Raw genomic sequence first — 20,959 nt, 5'->3', positions numbered from 1 at the left:
TAATTAGGAAATGTTTAATTTAAAATCATATTATTAAATTAAATAAGTTAAGGGAGGAAAATGTTGTTTTTGGAAAGACAATAATTTTAATTAAAAAGTTTTAAAGGAGTTTTTTTTTTAATAACATTTTTCTTTAGGTTTTGTTATAAAAATGGAAAGTGTTTTTTAAGTGTTTATTTAAATATTTTAACAAAATAAACATAACTATTAAATAAAGTTAAGTTTTTTTTTTCCTTTTTTTCACTTAAATCTTTTACATATAAGTTTATCCTAAGCAAGTAATAACAATTTTCCTATATAAAAAAGTTTGACTTAATTTTTATGGTTACAATATTTGTTTCTTTCTTTTTTTTATTGGTTTTTTTGTTTTATAATTTTCTTTTTTATATTTAAAATTAATTTAACAAAAAAAAAAAAAAAAAATAGCTAAAAACACCTTTCAACTTAATAATAAAATTATAATAATAAAAAAAATAGCAATAATTATTTAAGCAAACTCTAAGAGTTCTAATTAAGTATATAATTAAGTTTATAAAGTAGTTATAAGTAGGACCAGTTTTATAGTAAACTTAAACTTAAAAGTTTCCAAAACAAACAAAAGAAAAAAACTAAAAAAGTACACATTTTTTTTCTGTTGTATGGAAAGTTATAGCTTTTCCTTTTAATTCTTAAAAAGCAATTTAAGTATTTGTTATATTCTTAATAAGTACAAAATATTCCTTTCAAACTATATATACATATACATACTTTAAAGTGTAATTTACAAAATTATACAAAAATATTTTAAATAAAAACTATAAATAAAATGAAAAATTTAACTAACATGCACAAGTAAGTTTATCGTTTTCTTCATTCTTAACGTTTTTTTTTTTCTTTTCTTCTTTCTTTGTAAGAGTGAAAGTAAGAGGGAGTGTATAAAAAAGATTCTAGAAGAGAAAGTTGATAGAATAGTTTTTGAAGAAATTTGCTAAAGATACTAATTAGGTTGCTAGAAATCTGATCAGTTTTTTTTTTCACAGAAAAATTGCTCTGAATTTTAACAGTGATGATACTTAATCTCTGTTATAGAAAGTTGCCCAGATTCTGAGCAATTTTTTTTTCTAAATCTTTTTTAAAATAATTTTCTTTTTAATTTAGATTCATATCAACATTTTTTGTTAAAAACCTGAATCCGAGCAACTTTTTAGAGCAACTCGTCAGTGAAAATGTTTATTAGATTTTCACCGACGAGTTGCTCTTAAAAGTTGCTCAGATTCAGGTTTTTAACGAAAATGTTGCTATGAATCTAATCAATACTATAACTGAAAAGATGCTCTGAATCTAATCAACTTTAGGATAAAAAGTTGCATAGATTCCTAACAACTTTTTCTTATTAAAAAGTTGCTCTGATTCTGAACAACTTTTTCTTTTTTAAAAAGTTGCTTCACACTTTTCACTAATCTGTTGTCATGAATCTGATCAATATTTTTACTGGAAAGTTGCTTTGAATCTGATCAACTTTTGCACAAGAAGTTGCTTTGAATTTTATCTATTTTTCCGCAGAAATTATATTAGATTACGAACAACTTTTTTACTAAACAGTTGCTTAGATTCCGAACAACATTTTCTGTATTAAAAAGTTGCATAGATACAGATTTTTCATCAAAATGTTGAAATGATTTTCATCCATACTTTTTCTGAAAAGTTGCTCTGAATCTGTGCAACTTTTTGACAAAATGTTGCTTTGAATTTAATCTAAAAACTTTTCCCAAAAATGACCTCAGATTCCAAGCAACTTTTTTTTACCAAAAAGTTGATTTTTCTTTATTTAATAGTTGCTCAGATTCCAACCAACTTTTTCTTTTTTAAAACGTTCAGACTTTTCATTAAAATGTTGCCATAAATCTGATCAATACTTTTACTGAAAAGTTGCTCTGAATCTGTGCAACTTTTTGACAAAAAGTTGCTTTAAATTTTATCTAATTTTTCCGCAAAAATGATCTCAGATTTCATGCAACGTTTTTACTAAAAAATTGTTTAGATCGCAAGCAACATTTTCTTATTAAAAAGTTGCTCTGATGCTGACCAACTTTTTTAAAAAGTTGCTTAGATTCAGACTATGAATCTAAGCAATACTTTTACTGGAAATTCGCTGGGAATCTTTGCGACTTTCTGACAAAAAGTTGCTTTAAATTGTATCTAATTTTTCTCAAAAAGTTATCTCAGATTGAAATCAACTTTTTTTAAAAAAAATTTGCTCAGACTTTGAGGAACTTTTTTGTTTCCAAAACGATGTACAGATTTCGACAAAATTTTTTTACTAAAAGAGAGCTCTAAGTCTGATCAATATATTCACTTAGAACTTGACCTAAATCTTATAAACTTTCTTACCAAAAAGTTGTACAGAATCTGATAGACTTTGTTACCAAAAAGTTGCTCGCAAAGTTGTTCAGATCCCGACAAACTTTTATACTAAAAAAGCTCTGAGTCTGATTAATGTATATAATTAGAATTTGGCATTAATCTTATAAACTTTATTTTATCAAAAAGTTGCACTGAATCTGACTTTGTTGACAAAAAGTTGCTCGCGAAGTTGTTCAGATCCCGACAAACTTTTTACTAAAAGGAAGTTCTGAATCTGATCAATATATTCACTTAGAATTTGCACTTAATCTTATAAACTTTTTTTATCAAAAAGTTGCTCTGAATCTGATCGACTTTGTTGACAAAAAGTTGCTCGCAAAGTTGTTCAGATCCCGACAAACTTTTTACTAAAAAGTAGTTCTGAATCTGATCAATGTATTCACTTAGAATGTGTCCTTAATCTTATAAACTTTTTTATCAAAAAGTTGCTCTGAATCTGATCGACTTTGTTGACAAAAAGTTGCTCGAAATTTGTTTAACTTTTTTTTACTAGAAAGTTGTTTAGTTTCATCATTTCACTAATAAGTTGCTTTCGATAAAGAGTTGCGCATATTCTAATCATCTTTTATACAAAAAGTTGTCGAGATTCTGATGAACAATTTATAAAAAAAAAAGTTGCTCTGAATCTGATCAATATTTTTACTGAAAACATACTCTGAATCTTATAAACTTTTTAACCTAAAAAAGTTGCTCTGAATCTGCTCAATTCTTTTATAAAAGGATTCTGATTAAGCTATTTACAAAAAAATTGCTTAGATTCAGATCACATTCTTACTAAAAAGTTGCTCAGTTTCTGAACAACTTCTATGCCAAATTATCACTGTTATAAAACAGATTCTGATTAACTTTTTTTATAAAAAAGTTGCTTGGATTCAGATCACATTCCTGCTAAAAAAGTTGCTCAGCTTGTAAACAAAAAAAGCTATGAACCTTATCATCATTTTAACTAAGAAGTTGCTCTGAATCTGACAATCTTTGTTACAAAAAAGAAGCTCTGAGTCTAAATTACTTTTTTATCAAAAAGATGATTAGAATCTGATAAATTTTTACACAATTTTTACCCGAAAATTACTACCAAACTGATCAATTATTTACAGTAAAGCTGTTTAAAGTTCCAATCAAATGTTTCACTAAAAAAGTTGCTTAAATTCTGATTAATAAAAAGTTCAGATTTCTTCAAAAATAAGCAACATACATATATCGCATAACTAAAGTTTGATAGTTTATACCTAAATAAAGGTACTAACTAATCCTTTAAGCTGCCAAAGCTTAAAGAAAACTAAAACTTTAAGCCTAACTGAACACTCCATAACTCCTAATAAGAAGCCAAGTGCAAAAAAATAGCTAACATCTAGAAGATAATTTTAAAACGAACTAACATTCTATTCTTTAAACTAAAAACTCTCAACAATCTAAATTTTTATTAGTATTATACGCTAAGTCTGAAGATTGTGGTGGTGGTGGAGTAGTATGCTGTATGGCAGCCGCTGCTGTTGATCCCGCTAGAGTGGGTGTTGAAGTAGCTGGCGGTGTTTGTAGTTGTGGTGTGGGTGCATGTGATGGCAAATGAAAATGTTGATCTGGAGATGATGGTGTATTCGGTTCAAAATCAAAGAAATTATTAAGAGGATTATCATCGGATGCGGGTGTATCGAAATTTTGTTCAGCACTTATCTCATAATAAGCCGGTTTAGCTTTAGCATGATCTATTTCCATGGTATGTAATGGTTCTTCGGTGATTTGTGGCCAATTCTGATAGAATTTCAAATCGTATTCAATTTGCATGTATTTACGTTTGGACGTACGCAAATCACGATCACGTCTAGCTTGGAATTTCTTAAAGAGTAGGTATTCCACAACCAGAGTTTCGACCACAACGTGGGCGATAAAATTCAAAATACCATAAATCAACATCCAATAGCGGAAATTCATTTGGGGCGGTAAGATGAGTTGGAAAAATTCGGACAACCATTCGGGCGGTATTAAAATGAGGTAGATAACAATACAGAGATTAGCGATCAGTGTTAGGCAGAAGGGTAAATTCGACCAGATGGGACGGCGATAGGGTGCACCCTTGGAGAAGACAAAGGCTAAGATGATGTACTGAAAACTGGATATGGCAAACATGGTATAGTTTTCCCAACAGCCCAAATGATCTTCACTGCTGTGCACGAAAGGCTCAAACCATTCCTGCTGATGTAAATGATACCAGCCGGTTACCTGGAATGCTATAACCACCAGCAAATGCAAAACAATCGAGGCTAAAGGCGTTAGTGATATTAATGAAGACAAAGGCACCTGTTTCACTAGTGGCCCCTGGAACGATTCCGTTTTACCAAAGAAAAATGCAAAAATCGATATTAAACCCAAATCTATATATAAATATTGTTTATCAGTCAAATTCGAATCGATGGAATATAAAATCATGACAGATATGAATTGCACCATGGAATAGGCTGCCATATACTTGAAGATACCGAATGAGGTGACAAGAGCAGCACGACCTTCCTTAATGACATTGGGTACGGCCGCTATGGTGGGATTACGTGAGGTAAACGGCGAGGCAATCGATGATTCAGTTTCACTTAAGCTAATACCGGTGTGAGCCACTTTTAAGGCACCACAATCGTTGGCACCATCACCGCACATGGCCACACAGTAGTCTAGATTTTGTAATTCCACAATGAGTGCTTGTTTCTGTTCGGGCGACATGCGAGCGTAAATAACGCCGCGTGTTAAAAAGTTTTGCAATAAATCGGGGAAATGATCCTTGACAATTTGCCACGTTTTGCCTACCATGGCAAAACGATAGTTGTCACGCCATTTCTTATCCTGTAAAGATTGAGCATCATTGGCAGACATTAGTGGCGGCGGTTCCCCATCCATGGGTGTGGAAATGCCCAATTCTATATCATTATGAGTCCATGTATCCATAGTTTCAACACTGCCACAACTTTTACTATTGGGCATGGTTAAGGAAGCAGCACTAGATAGTGAAGCCACATCTCCGTTGAGTCTGTGATAGTTATTGTCACCGGCATATGAGAGTGTATCATTGGTATTGGAATTGGTTAAAGTGCCATTAGTTTTACCGTTTGTTATTGAGGTAGAGGCACACGAAGCACTTCCCAAATCTAAAGTATAATACAATTCATAATTATGATATTCCTCGTGGCCATGACCATGATGGTGAGCATGACCATGATGATGTTCATGACCATGATGATGATGATGTCCATGACCGTGAGTATGTGTGTGTTCATGACCCTCCACATTAGCTTCTGGCTTTTGTCTTACATTAACCGTTACCACTGGCTGTGTGGAGCTAACAATACCACAATCTCTGGCCACACTTAAGGCTGTCAATATATTATCTCCTGTTACCATTATGGTTCTAATTTCAGCTTTAGTCAAGGCTCCTATTACTTCTGTAGTATCGGGTTTCAAACGATTCTCTAAGACCACAAAACCCAAAAATTCTAAATCACATTCTACATTTTCACGCGCCAAACGTTGTACTTTGGTGAAATTGATTTTTGGACTTAGCTGCTTATAAGCCATGGCTATAACACGATAACCCTGTTTAGCATAAGTGGCCAATTGTTGAGAAAAGTTATCGGGTAAACTTTTTGGCACACACAACTGTTGCAACATCTCCGGCGAACCCTTACAGTAAACATTAAAATTCTTCTCACACAAACGCCTCGTTATCACCGACATTCTTTGTAGATTAGAGGTAAAGGGAAATTCTCTTACCACACCATGATCATTATTCGATTCACCATTGAGTAAACCCACATCAGAGAGTAAATCATCAACAGATGATTGTCTCTCCCTAATATGACTTAAATTCTTTTCGCTATCACTCTCATCGCCTGTTACTTCTTCGATTTTACGATTTTTCTTGGGTTGTCTCACCACCGTCGATTGCAATAGACCTTCTGGTTGATTTTGTGAATCTTCTAAAATCCAACCAGTAGATTCGAACATTTTCAAATCTAAAGGATCACCCATCATTTTACCATTCATGATGGTAATCGAATGACAGGTTACCATACCAAAGAGGAAATTATCACAAGGTAAACGATCAATTTGTTTAATGGGTATTTGAAATTGATTTGTTGCCGATTTGGGTACCACACCCCACATATCTAAACCGTCTTCGGTTAAGGTGCCGGTCTGTAAAGGGAAGAAGAAAAAACATATAACTTATTATATAAGGAGACATAGACAAGATGATAGAAAATTAGACAACAAACTAGACCATAGACTAGTCAATAAACTATTCAGTAGACCAGACCATAGGTTAGTCGATAGGCTTGTCCGTAGACTAGACCATAGATTAGATCATAGATTAGACCATATACTAGACCATAGACTAGACCATAGACTAGACCAAAGACTAGTCCAAAGACTAGACTAAAGACTGGTTTATTAACAAGATCATAAAATAGAACATAGTCTAGTTCATAGACATGTCCACAGACAAGATCATTGGCAAGACAATAGTCTAGTCATCAGCATGGATCGGAGGCTAATCACAAGATTTTGAAATAGAAGACCATATATATTGACCGTATAGTCAATCCATCTTATAGACAAGACCTTAGTCTAGACCATAGACTTTAACATAGACTAGTTCATAGACAAGATCATAGACAACATCATAGACTAGATCATAGACTAGAAACCTAGTTAATATTCAAGTCAAAATATTAGACATTGGTCTACACAATAGACTTGACGATAGACTAGACCATGAACTAGACAATAGACTAGATAATAGACTAGACAATAGACTAGACAATAGACTATTCCATATACTAGTCAATAGACTTGCTAATAGACTAATCATTGACTAATTTATAGACTTGACAATAGAGTAACTAGTCTATAGACAAGATGATAGACTAAACAACAGACTAGACCATAGACTAGTAAATAAACTATTCAATAGACAAGACCATAGACTAGATCATAGATTAGGCTAGTCTGTAGACTAGAATATATATTAGACCACAGACTACCCTATAAAGTAGACCATAGACTTCACCATAGACTAGACCATAGACTAGTCCAAAGTCTACACAACATATCATAGACTGGTTCATAGACTAGACCATAAAAAGGGATATACTCCATAGAGTAGACCATAGTATAGTCAATTGTCTAGACAATTGACCATAGACTAGCAAACTAGTTAATATACAAATGAATAGACTAGACCATAGTCTATACTATGAACTAGACATTAGACTAGACTATAGACTAGACAATAGACTAGACAATAGACTAGACAATAGACTAGACAATAGACTATTCCATATACTAGTTAATAGACTTGTTAATAGACCAATCATTAACTAATCTGTAGACTTGACAATAGACTAACTAGTCCATAGACTAGTCAAGATACTAGACAATAGCTAATATAAGAGAACAGAAAAACAAAAACAAAGTTACACTAACCTTATCAAAACAGCAACAGTCAATACTGCCGGCCACATTAATGGAACGCGGTGATATGCAATAGATACTATTACGTTCCAAACGTTTTTGGGCATAAAAACGACCTACAGTCATGGCAGCGGGCAAGGCAGGAGGCACCACAATGGTTATCAAATCCAAAGATTCGACGGCAATCTTAACAGGATCCACATGACGTAAAATCTAAAATTAAAACAAAAGATTTTTTAAAAATCATCCCAAATATTCTAAATATTTTAAATCCCCCTTCCCCCTGTGACTCCTTACCTTACTCACTAACGTATAGATGAAACCGATTAAGGCAATAAGACCCAAAAATTCAATAAATTTATAGGAATCTTGTTCAAATTTATAATCAACTGGTGGTGGATATAATATGGAACGTATTAAACCACCTTTGGCAGTTATATTACCAGTATTAATGACAATCGCCAAAACCTTTTCCGAACCTATTAAACGTGTTTGTATCACTTTAGTGCCGCAGAAGAGTGTGTGGCGTGCATGTTCTTTCTTATCGAATATCACATCACGTTTCATGGGCAGAGGAGTTTTTGTTACAGGTACACTTTCACCTTAATAGAAGAGAAGAAGAAGGCACACACACATGATTTGAATTCATTTAACAATTATAAATATATTTATCTAATTACCCGTCAACATAGATTCATCTAGAATACAATTTCCCGCCAATAAAACAGCATCACATTGCATAGTACAACCACTAGAAGGTATTTCAATTATATCGCCCGGTACCAGGCATTGGGTGGGTAATTCTTGTACATCTCCCTTTTCGTTAACAATCAATGCTGTTCCCGTATTATGCACCGTTTCACGCAAAGCATCTTGATTCTTAAACAAAAAAAAAAAAAACAAAACATATTAATAATTTTAACATTTTATAAGATTTCCTTCAACTTACCTTTTTAGTTTGAACTATTGACATGGTTATGCCAAATACTGACATCAGTACAATAACACAGGCATAGTAATAGTAGTCATAGGCAAACCATAATGCCACCGAAAATATTTGAAAAACATAAAATGGATTAAGTACTTCTAAGAACAATAGTGTCTTAACATCTTTATAAGGAACTGTTATTTCATTCGGTCCATAAACCAAGCGTCTTGCAATCTGTTCTTGGGCATTTAAACCTTTCTGTTGATGGAAATATGTATTTAAAATATCGACATCTAAACCCTGTAGTTTATCGAAAGTTTGCGTTTGTGAATTCCAGGCATAACGCAATTGTTTACAATTGAATATACGGGCACTGGAACAATCTGTTAAGATGATAAAGAAAGAGAAACAAAATTATTTTGAGTATTAATAATGACGTCTTTTCTGAGAGCCATTTATTTTTTTTTCGTTATCGTTAACAATCTGGTTATAATTTTTATGGCGAAATAACGAAATCAAATGTTTTTTCTTTTGTATTGATAAAAACATTTATATTAGTACAGTGGCACTTTTAATGACCATTTCAACACGTTTTATTGCAGACAATTAATCACGGGATGTGATAGAAATCAATTTGTTTAAATTGTATTTGATAAAGTGATAAGACGAAGGCTCCAAAATCTGATTCATAGATTTTCGTAAATTTGTATTAAATTCAGAGCAATTTTTTAATATAAAAGTTTATCGGATTCAGAGCAACTTTCTGGTATAAAAATGTATCAAATTTAGACCAACCTATCAGTGCTAAAGTTGCCTTGGTTCGGAGAAACTTTTCAGCATAAAAGTTCATCAAATTAAAAATCGACTTTTCGACTTTTTCCGACTCGAATTTTTTCGACATTTTCTGACTTTGTCCGACTTGTTGGTTTTTTTTTCAACTTTTGGACTATTTTCGGATTCTTTCTACTTTTTGTCGACCTTTTTCGACTATTTTTTTTACTATTTTCAGGTTTTTTCGACTATTTTGGAGATTTTGATTTTCGACTATTTTTGACTTTCTTCGAATTTTTCCGAATTTTTTTGACTTTTCCGACTTTTTTTTGACTTTTCGACTTTTATTTACTTTTCGACATTTTTCATAGACGATAGTCGAGTTATAGACATTTTTGGAACAAAATAGTCAACTTCTACTTTTCGACTTTTTTCGACAAAAAGTCGATTGTTCTTTTCGTATAAAAAAGTTTTCATATTTAGAGCAACTTTTTCCTAAAAAGAAGTTTTCATATTCACAGCAACTTTTTCGTAAAAAGAAGTGTTCAGATTCAGAGCAACTTTTTCGTAGAGAGAAGTTTTCAGATTCAGAGCAACTTTTTCGTAAAAAGAAGTGGTCAGATTCTGAGCTACTTTTTGAGATGATAAGATTTAGAAAAACTTTTAAGTTTAAAAGAGCAACAATTCAATCTAAAAGACGATCAGATTCTGAGCAACTTTTAAGTATAAAAATTATTTAGATTAAACACATTTTTTCGACAATTCAATCTAAAAGACGATCAGATTCTGAACAACTTTTTTCAGAGTAGCTTTTAAGTATAAAAGTTTGTCAAAATCAGAGCAACTTTTTAGTATAAAAGTTGATCAGAATCTGAGCAACTTTTTAGTATAAAAGTTGATCAGAATCTGAGCAACTTTAAAGTATAAAAGTTGATCAGAATCTGAGGAACTTTTTTGTATAAAAGTTGATCAGAGTCTGAGGAACTTTTTAGTATAAAAGTTGATCAGAATCTGAGCAACTTTTTAGTATAAAAGTTATCAGAATCTGGGCAACTTTTTAGTATAAAAGTTGATCAGAGTTGATTTAGTTTAAAAGTTGGCAACTTTTTAGTATAAAAGATGATAAGACTCAGACAAACTTTTTAGTATAAAAGAACAACTATTCAATCTAAAAGTTGATCATCTTCGGGGCAACTTTTTTCAGAGTAGCTTTTAAGTATAAAAGTTTGTCAAAATCAGAGCAACTTTTTAGTATAAAAGTTGATCAGAATCTGAGCAACTTTTTAGTATAAAAGTTGATCAGAATCTGAGCAACTTTTTAGTAAAAAAGTTGATCAAAATCAGAGAAACTTTAAAGTATAAAAGTTGATCAGAACCCGAGCAACTTTTTAGTAGAAAAGAGCAACATTATTGATCAAAATTAGAGCAATTTTTTAGTATAAAAGTAATTTAGAATCAAAACATCTTTTCGAGTAACTTTTCAGTATAAAAGTTGATCAGAATCAAAGCAACTTTTTAATATAAAAATTGATTATATTCTAAGCGAGTTTTGCGTATAAAATGTGATAAGATTTGGAACATATTTTAAGTAAAAAATTTATCAAATTCAGAGCAACTTGTTTGTATAAAAATTGATCAGATACATTCTTTAGCAACACATTTGATATAAATTTGAGCAACTTTTTAGCAAAAAAATGGAATCCAAATTTAAGCTACTTTTTAACAAAAAAAAAAGTCGAACAACCGACTTTTTAAAATTTGTATTAAACTTACACTTAAATTGTCCCGTTTCAAAATGCATCGATAAATGAAAATTCTTTTCATCAATATTAGCTACAGCATCTATACTATTACAACCATTTGCTAAATTTTCATTATTCGAAGATTTTTTCTTTAATTGTTTGGCCCGTTTCAATTGGTCCTGTCTGAAATATAAAAATTTATAAAATTAATAAAAAATTAAAATATAAAATAAAAATAGTTTAAAATCTACCTTAAAGTATTAAAATCTAATGTTTGTATTTGTTTAACATAATAGATTTTATGTTTTCCCTTATAGTCTTCTTGGACTAAAACTTTTTCCGCATCTTCTAGAGGACATATTTCATGGGTGGCCATTAAATACCAATGACGCCACCAATGTAATATTAAACGTAAAAGGCCACCAGTCAAACATATGCAAAGCCAACATAAAAATGTTCGTAGATTTGACCGGCGATAGCCGGTTATATTCATTTCATCATCTTCGTTGGGATTTAATAAACCAAAACATGGTTTTTTATCTGTAAAGAGAAAGAGGAAAATAAAAATTCGTTTAAATATTTTCGTTTTGATATTATTTCGTTAATAAAGTTTATTATTTTTTGTTTTATTTTTTTCTTAATAATCTTTGGGGCAATAAATCAATTATTGTAAAAGTTAACTGCCTGCTATTATTGTAGCGCAGAAAACTTTGAGATTAGTTTTTTTTTAATTGTTTAAATACGTAGAAATATTTGTGTAATTAAGTTAGTTAGAAATCATTTTAATTTTATTTTAGTTTACGTACTTCCACGTCTATATATAGGCCAAAATGATTAAAATGCAAACAATGTTTTCAGTCTAAAAGCAATTTCGTAATAGGAAATTTAAAAGGTTTTTATATATATTCTCATAACTCTCTTGATTTGTATGCTGACAGTCATACATTAGAGAATGGATTTCATATGGATATTGAAATATGACTGTCTGCCCACTGATAAGACAGCTAAGCAATATATAAATATTCAGATAAATATCAGAACGGCTGAAAAGATCTTCATTTGATAAAAATCTAGTCTATAGTTTAGTCTATACTCTAGTCTATAGTTTAGTCTATAGCCAAGTCTATAGTCTAATATATAGTCTAGTCTATAGTCTATTCTATAGTCTATTCTATAGTCTATTCTATAGTCTATTCTATAGTCTAGTCTATGGTCTAGTCTATAGTCTAGTCTACAGTCTAGTCTATAGTCTAGTCTATAGTCTAGTCTATAGTCTAGTCTATAGTCTAGTCTATAGTCTAGTCTATAGTCTAGTCTATAGTCTAGTCTATAGTCTAGTCTATAGTCTAGTCTATAGTCTAGTCTAGAGTCCTGTCTATGGTCTAATCTTTAGTCTATTTTATAGTCTAGTCTATAGTCTAGTCTAGTCTAAAGTTTTGTCGAAAGTCTAGTTTAAAGTCCAGTTTGAAATCTTGTCTCTAGTCTATATACAAATATATTTATATGATATGATAAATACACACCTTTTCTAGAGATTAAAAATGAGTCTGGCATGAGCGTTAATAACTTTAAGAAACTTTAAAACTTGAATGTGTAACTAACCGTTTCAAAATAATTATTAAATGTTAAGAAAATAAAAAAACTTTGTGCTAAAATCAGTTTTATTATAAAATTATAAAATCAAATAATTATGTATAATTTAACAAAATAACAGACATGAATAAACAAATACAATAAAATACAAACAACTATTCCCCATAAAGATAAATTTGATAAAAAAAAAAATCATAATAAAACATTTTAAAAATGTTGAAAATTTCAATTGTTGACACTTTAATTAACAGACAAGTGAAAAAAGATTTACTTTTTTATATTATAATAAAACAAATAGTAATAAATAATAATAACAATATTTAATTGTAACGTTTAAATGAATTTTCATAGAAAAGAAATTAAATATTTGTATTTTTTTTTTATTAAATTGCCATGATTTGTTAAGTTTTTATGTCAATATTTGAATTGTTGATTTCATTTTAGGAGTCACATCAATTTAATGCCCAATTTAAAATTTCATGTCAAAAACTATTGTCGGGAATTTTGGAAAATTATTTAGCTTTTTTTCTTTTAAACATATTTTTTGATTTATTGTTTGTGTAATTTAACAAAATGCTAATCAATAGTTTTTTTCCATTATGATTTTTTTTTGCTAATGTAGTTAACGACAAGTTAGAATTTTGATAATGTTGGCCTTAATATTCTTATTAGAGCTTTATTAAATGTTATGGTTCAAAAAATTTCGATCGATGGTGCTTGTCTTGCAAATTAACAAAGTTATTAAATAATTTAAATATTAAAATATTTTTAATTTACTTTAATGTAATCATTTTGCGAAATCGTGAGTAAAAATAAAAGCAAATATACTTTCTTAGTTTTTAATGGAATTTTCTAAAATAAACATAACTGATCATGAAATACAGGGTTTTATTTTAAAGTTTGCTTAAAAGTTAATATACAGTTGTAACTCGTAATCATGTTGTAACTTCGTCATAAAAGTTACAAGAATTTGATCTAAAAATAATAATCTCGAAAAGTTATTGATGGTTTAATTTAGGAATTTTTTATGGAAAATGTACACGCAATAATCCTTAAATAAGCTATTAATATCTTTATGAATACAATTTGATGAAATTCGGAAATTAATCTAAAGAATTTCTGTATAAAGAAAAGCACAATAAAAAATACATTTTCATTTGGTTTGAAAAACAAATAAAAAATTGAATGATTTTTAATTAAAAAAACAACTGAACTTGTAATATTTTTGCTTGAAATTCAGATAAGTTGCCTAAAAAGTTTCCATTGTAAATTCAGAAAGAAATAATTGATAAGAAAAATCGGAAATTAACATGAAGTTCTCCTATATATGGTTAAAAGTAAGAAATTAAGTAATGGAATAGACTATACCGTAGACTAGTCTATCGCACAGATTATAGAATACAAGGATTATGAAATATACTATAGACTATAGACTGGACTATATACTAGACTATAGACTAGACTATAGACTAGACTATAGACTAGACTATAGACTAGACTATAGGCTAGACTATAGACTAGATTATAGACTAGACTATAGACTAGACTATAGACTAGACTATAGACTAGACTATAGACTAGACTATAGACTAGACTATAGACTACACTATAGACTAGACTATAGACTAGACTATGGACAATGTTGTTTTCAAAAAATAAACATGATCCATCTCTACATTACATAGGACTACTAAGCGGATCATAAAAAATCGGTAGTGTCAATTAAAGTTCTATAAAACTAAGTTTTGTCGATTTTTTTTTTTTTTTGATATAATAGAACTTTTAAAGTAAATATGAACTCAAAGGATCTATTTGGGGATGGGACCGTCTTATGGTTATGGTTGTATGATGGCTATGCGAAAAATGAATCATTTTAAATCATTTTCAATAGCGTTCGTCCTTGAGTTAAAAGATATAAATTTAATCAAATTATATTAAAAATTTTGACTTGTAGCGTGCGAAACGGAGGGATGGACGTAGCTAAATCGACTCAGAAAGTGATTCTGAGTCGATTGTTATAATATAGTGGTGATAGGGTATAACTAGACAAAGTCGTAATATGTTTTTAAGGAAAAAAATCTTATTTTTTTTTCTCTTTTTTATTAATATCAATAATCAAAAATCTAAAAAATTGCGAATACTCTAACAACATTTATAGATAATTTAGCAGAATTTGAAAAAAATTAAACATTGATTAATTGTCTTAAAGAAAGAAGAGTTTATTCCCCTCTAGAGGAAGGGGAATGTTGAATTAAAAACAAAAGCGTATTTTAAAAACTTTAATTTTAATTTTTTTTTTATAAAAAAAAACCCATGAAAAGAAAGAACACATACCTGAGACAGCAGTCTGTTTATCGTCGTTCATTGGTTTGCGTTAAGGCAACAGAATGTGCGGCAGATTTTTCAAATTTATTTAACAACATTAAATAATAAAACACTTGGGTTTCAGTTTCATTAAGACAAAACAGCAAACTTTAATATTTTTTGTTTTACGTTCTGTTTCCAATAGGTTTTAAGGGGATTTTTTTTCGAAATTTACTTTAAAATCCAGATCATATGGGAATCACTTGGGTTTTTTTTTGTGTTAATAAATAAATATTATCATTTTCATTCGTCTGATTAATACTTTTAATTGATTTATATTGTTTTATTTTATTTCATTTTTTTTATAAATTTTTGTCTTGATATGTTGTGGCAGTAGATTAATATTTAAATTACAATTGATTGCTGTTGTTCATTTTAATTTTACTCCTTCTTTATACTAAACTAATTAATAAATTATTTATAACTTGTTAATTTAAACATAAACAATTCTATTTATTATTACAAAAAAAGTCCGCATTTATTTTGTTTATTTTTATTAATTTGTTATTTAATTATTTCTTTTTAATATTCTCACAACCTTCACTGTTCATTAATAACTAGAAAAAGAATTATTCTATCAAAAAGTATAAAGTATTAATTAACCATAAATAAATACCATGTGAATCATTTATATAATAATTATTAATTTTATATATTCTTTTTTCAAGTGTTTCTTAAAACAAACTTCTCTTCTTCATACTCTTAGGCAAGGAAATAAAGAGAGTTACACAATTCAAAGAGAGTCTTATTCATTCCGATTTTGATTACAATTCGAAACTTATCAGTGCATGAAAAGTAACAAAACAAAACTAGATTTTATATATATTTATAAAAACAAAACATGTGTTTATATGTTTTTAGTTTAATGAACGTTATTTAATGTTGACTTTTTGCAAAAAAAATAAATAAATAAATAATTTACATAATTTTACAATTTGAATAAAGTTTAATAAAAAGTGTGCAAAATTGTATTAGAGAAGGGTTTCCATATTAGATTAGTCACAACGATCAGCTTAAGCTATAAATTGAAGAAAATCAAAATTGAAAAAAATCGATTGAAATTTAAAAAAATTTTTTAGTAAAAAAAATTTTTGGTAAAAAAGTTGATCACAATCTGAGCAACTTTATAGCAAAAAAAGTCATTCTTATCGACTAAACAACTTTTTGTCAGTCAATCAAAATCTGAGCAACTTTTTAATAAAAAAGTTTATTGTATTCAGAGCAACTTTCCAGAAGTTTTCATCGACTAAGCAACTTTTTGTCTAACAGTCAATCACAATCTGAGCAACTTTATAGCAAAAAAGTTATTCTTATTCGACTAAGCAACTTATTGTCCAATAGTCAATCAAAATCTGAGCAACTTTTTAATAAAAAAGTTTATTGGATTCAGAGCAACTTTCCAGAAGTTTTCATCAACTAAGCAACTTTTTGTCTAACAGTCAATCACAATCTGATCAACTTAATTGCAAAAAAGTTATTCTTATTCGACTAAGCAACTTTTTGTCAAACAGTCAATCAAAATCTGAGCAACTTTTTAATAAAAAAGTTTATTGGATTCAGAGCAACTTTCCAGAAGTTTTCATCGACTAAGCAACTTTTCGTCTAACAGTCAATCACAATTTGAGCAAAAAAGTTATTCTTATTCGACTAAGCAACTTTTTGTCTAACAGTCAATCAAAATCTGAGCAACTTTTTAATAAAAAAGTTTATTGGATTCAGAGCAACTTTCCAGAAGTTTTCATCAACTAAGTAACTTTTTGTCTAACAGTCAATCACAATCTGAGCAACTTTATAGCAAAAAAGTCAATCATAATCTGAGCAACTTTTTAATAAAAAAGTTTATAGGATTCAGAGCAACTTTCCAGAAGTTTTCATCGTCTAAGCAACTTTTTGTCTAACAGTCAATCACAATCATTTATAGTAAAAAAGGTTAATAAGAATGACAGTAACTTTTTAATAAAAAAGTTTATTAGATTTAGAGCAACTTTTTTAGAATTTTTCATCGAATGCCAGCAACTTTTTAATAATTTTTTTTTTTTTTTTTTTGATTTAAAGAAACTTTCTAGAACTTCTTCGTATAATGTTTTTTTATAATCAAAGAAATTTTACACTAAAATAGATGATGGAGTCTACGCAACTTAGTTTAAAAAAATTAATCAAAGTCTGAGCAACTTTTTAGCAAAAAAGTCTGGAGCAATATTAGTAAAAAAAATGTTGATAAAAATCTCAGCGATTTCTTAGTAAAAAAATCTAAGCAACCTAATTGATAACAGACCAACTTAGTTGATAACTCAGCTTTTAAGTAAAATCGATATTACAATAAAAAATATCAAAAAAAAAATATGATTAAATTAAATCCGAGCAACTTTTTGTTAAAAGCAACTTTTTGTCAGTCAATTACAATCCGAGCAACTCTTAACGACAAAGCAACTTTGTCAAAAAGTCAATTACAATCTAAGTAACATTATAGTAAATAAAGTTGATAAGAATATAAGCAACATTTAAATAAAAATGTTGATCGGATTATCAGCAACTTTCATTTTTTTCTTAGCAACTTTTTATTAAATATAATAAATCAAACACTGAGCAACTTTTAAACAAAGAGAAAATTTATAAGAATTTAAGAAACTTGTATGCAAATTTGGTAAGAATCTGAGTAGCTTTTTAGTAAAAAAAGTGTTGATAAGAATCTCTGCAACTTATTTGTTAAACAAGTTGAGCAACTTCTTTTAAAAATGTTGAAAAGAATCTCAGCAAAAAGTTGATTGTAAGCCGAACAATTTTCTAGTAAAAAGATTTCGTTCAACAGAAAGCAACATTTTATTAAATTTGTAACTGAGAAACACATAAGCAACAGAACAGAATCGAAGCAAATTTAAATCAAAGTCTGAGCAACTTTTTATCAAAAAATTGATAAGAATAATAGGAATTTTTGTATAAAAGTTGTTAATAATCTTAGCAGCTTCTTAGTAAACAAGTTGATAAAATCTAAGCAACTTTTTTGAATAAAGTTGCTCATTGTGTTTTTGAAAAAAGATAATCACAACTCGAACAACATGAACTAAACTAGTCAAAGCAACTTTTTAGTAAAAAAATTCATCATAATCTAGGCACATTTTGATTAATAACGTTAATCAGAAGCTGGAAAGTTGACTAGAATCTGATCAATTTTCAGTAATAAAATTGACTAGAATCTAAGCAACTCTTTAGTAAAAAAATTTATTAGAATCTGGGAACTACTGAGTAATAACGTTAATCAGAAGCCGAGCAATTTCTTAGAAGAAATGTCAACTAGAATCGGATCAACTTTTTAGTAATAAAGTTGACTAGAATCTAAGCAACTTTTTAATAAAAAATATTGCTCAGAATCTGGGGAACTTTTGAGTAATAACGTTGATCAAAAGCTAGGAATTTTTTTAGTAATAAAGTTGACGGAAATCGGAGCAACTTTTTAGTAAGAATGTTGAATAGAATCTAATAAACATTTCAGTAATAAAGTTGTCTAGAAACTAAGCAATTTTTATGTTAAAAAAAGAAAGTAAGAAAGTTGACTGAAATCTGAGCAACTTTTTAGTAAGAATGTTGAATAGAATCTGACAAACTTTTCAGTAATAAAGTTGACTAGAATCTAAGCAACTTTTTAGTAAAAATCTTAAACGCAATCTAAGCAATAATGAAAATAAAGAGATAATAATAAGAAGAATCTAAGCAACAAAAATGGTTTCAATACTGAGCAACTATTGTGTAAAATAATCAGTTTTTATAAAACTAAATAGTAAAGTTTTGAAAAGTGTATTAATTAAATAAAAACTAACAAACTGCTGTCAGAGCAAAGTTTAAAATTCTTTATCAAAACAATGACCAAAAAAAATGCTGATAATTGTAAAAAAATGTTTAACTTGTCTATGAATAAAGCTTAGAATTGAAAATACAAATTTCAAATAATTTTTTTGTAATTTAAGACACATTTAACACATTAGAGACATTAAAATAAATTAAACACTTGCAGAGTAGCACGATTTTAAAAGCAGAACTAAATACTTTTTTTTTTGTTAATTTTCATTGTTATTTTTGCTTTTTGTTTAACTTAATTGATCATTAATTTCGCAAAAAAAAAATATTTTAACAAAATTACACAAAATTTGCTTGACAATTTAAGCGAAAATGTTGATTAACCCATTAAATTTGATAAAAAAAATACTGTTTTTACGAGAACATTCTAAATAAGAAATGTAATAAGTTAATAACAAATAATTTAGAAAAATTACCAGGAAACAGGCAAGAGATACTTGAGATTTTTTATCTTATCACCAAGCGAAAACTCTTCACAACAAATGGAATATATACTTTCCTTGAATTGTAAACAACATTTTCATTTTTATATATAAATCCCTTTCAGACAACTTAACTGAATAATCAAGAGATAGTTTGAAGCGTTGTAATTGATTTAATATTTAAAGTGTAGAATGTATGAATAACAAACAATTTGACACTTGAGATGACATGAGTGTTTGACAACAATTTTTAATTTGTATAAAACAATTTAATAGATAAATGGTTTTATAATTATACTATATATTTTTTAAACATTCTAAAATATTACTTAAGCAACAACATTTTGTATTAATTATTTGCTAAGATCAATTGTTAAAGATAATTTAGAAAAAAATGTTCTTATTACTTTCAATAAAAAAAACAAGTTTATTTAATAATTTCTTAGCAAAAATATTTTTAAAATTTTAATTAAATTTTATTTAAATAATTAATTGAATGTCTAGATTAAGTAATTAATTATTGCAAATTACTGCAATAAATGTAGTTCATTTTAAAGAAATTATAAAACTGTTATATTTATGAATTTTTATTCAATTGTTTTCGTAACTTTTTTTTACAGCCTTAAATCATTGAACACTAAATTTAGCAACAGGGAACGTGTCTTAAGCGGATTTTTAACACAAACATAACTCAACACTTAAACTAAATAGCAGAATGTTTAAATAAAAAAGATTTAAATAAAAAAGTTGTTCAAAATACTAGCAACTATTTTATTTAAAAAAATTAACAATCTTTTCTGTATAAAAGTTGATCAGATTCAACTTTTAAGTATAAGAGTTGATCAGATTCTGAGCAACTTTTCAGTATAATAGTTGATCAGATTCCGAGCAACTTTTCAGTATACAAAAGTTGATCAAATTCTCAGCAACTTTTTAGTTAAGAATTGCTCAAATTCTAAGCAACTTTAAGTACAAAAGTTGATCAAATTCTGAGCAACTTTTATATATAAAAGTTGATTAAATTCAAAGCAACTTTTAAGTATAAAAGTTGATCAGATTCTGAGTAACTATTAAATACAGAAATATTGATCAGATTCTGAGCAACTCTTTAGTATAAAAGTTGATCAGATTCTGAGCAATTTTTTAGTATACAATTTGATCAGGCAACTCTTTAGTAATGTTTAATATAAAAATTGATTCTGATTAAATTTTCAGTATATAACTCGATCAGATTCTGAGCAATTCTTTAGTATAAAAGTTGATCATATCCCGAAAAACTTTTTAGTATATAAGTTGATTCGATTCTAAGCAACTTTTTAGTATAAAAGTTGATCAGATTCTGAGCAATTTTTTAGTACACAATTTGATCAGGCAACTCTTTAGTATAAGAATTGATCAGAATATTAGCAACTTTTTAGTAAAAAGGA

The 20,959-nt window shown here is 28.6% G+C and overlaps 1 protein-coding gene across 2 annotated transcripts in view; it reads right to left on the bottom strand.

The window, feature by feature from the left end:
* Positions 1–251: 251 nt before the first annotated feature.
* LOC111680047 (polyamine-transporting ATPase 13A3) overlaps positions 252–20,959 on the bottom strand; it is a 38,077-nt gene continuing 17,369 nt past the window's right edge. Inside the window, exons 1-8 of one of the 2 annotated variants that reach the window (XM_046955127.1) lie at positions 15,229–15,584; positions 11,553–11,841; positions 11,333–11,484; positions 8,810–9,171; positions 8,541–8,739; positions 8,158–8,462; positions 7,873–8,073; positions 252–6,582 (exon numbers count right to left, since the gene is read on the bottom strand). In XM_046955127.1, the coding sequence (XP_046811083.1) occupies positions 3,808–6,582; positions 7,873–8,073; positions 8,158–8,462; positions 8,541–8,739; positions 8,810–9,171; positions 11,333–11,484; positions 11,553–11,841; positions 15,229–15,259 (4,314 nt within the window). In that variant the 5' untranslated portion in view covers positions 15,260–15,584 and the 3' untranslated portion in view covers positions 252–3,807. Of the gene's footprint in view, positions 6,583–7,872; positions 8,074–8,157; positions 8,463–8,540; positions 8,740–8,809; positions 9,172–11,332; positions 11,485–11,552; positions 11,842–15,228; positions 15,585–20,959 lie in introns of those variants that run through there. The other variant, XM_023441658.2, reaches the window with a different exon arrangement.

This window comes from Lucilia cuprina, chromosome 6 (genome assembly GCF_022045245.1).
Source record: "Lucilia cuprina isolate Lc7/37 chromosome 6, ASM2204524v1, whole genome shotgun sequence".
In the NCBI taxonomy this organism is placed as follows: Eukaryota; Metazoa; Arthropoda; class Insecta; order Diptera; family Calliphoridae; genus Lucilia; species Lucilia cuprina.
Note: the sequence above shows the minus strand (reverse complement) of the source record. Positions and strands in the feature narration are given on the sequence as shown.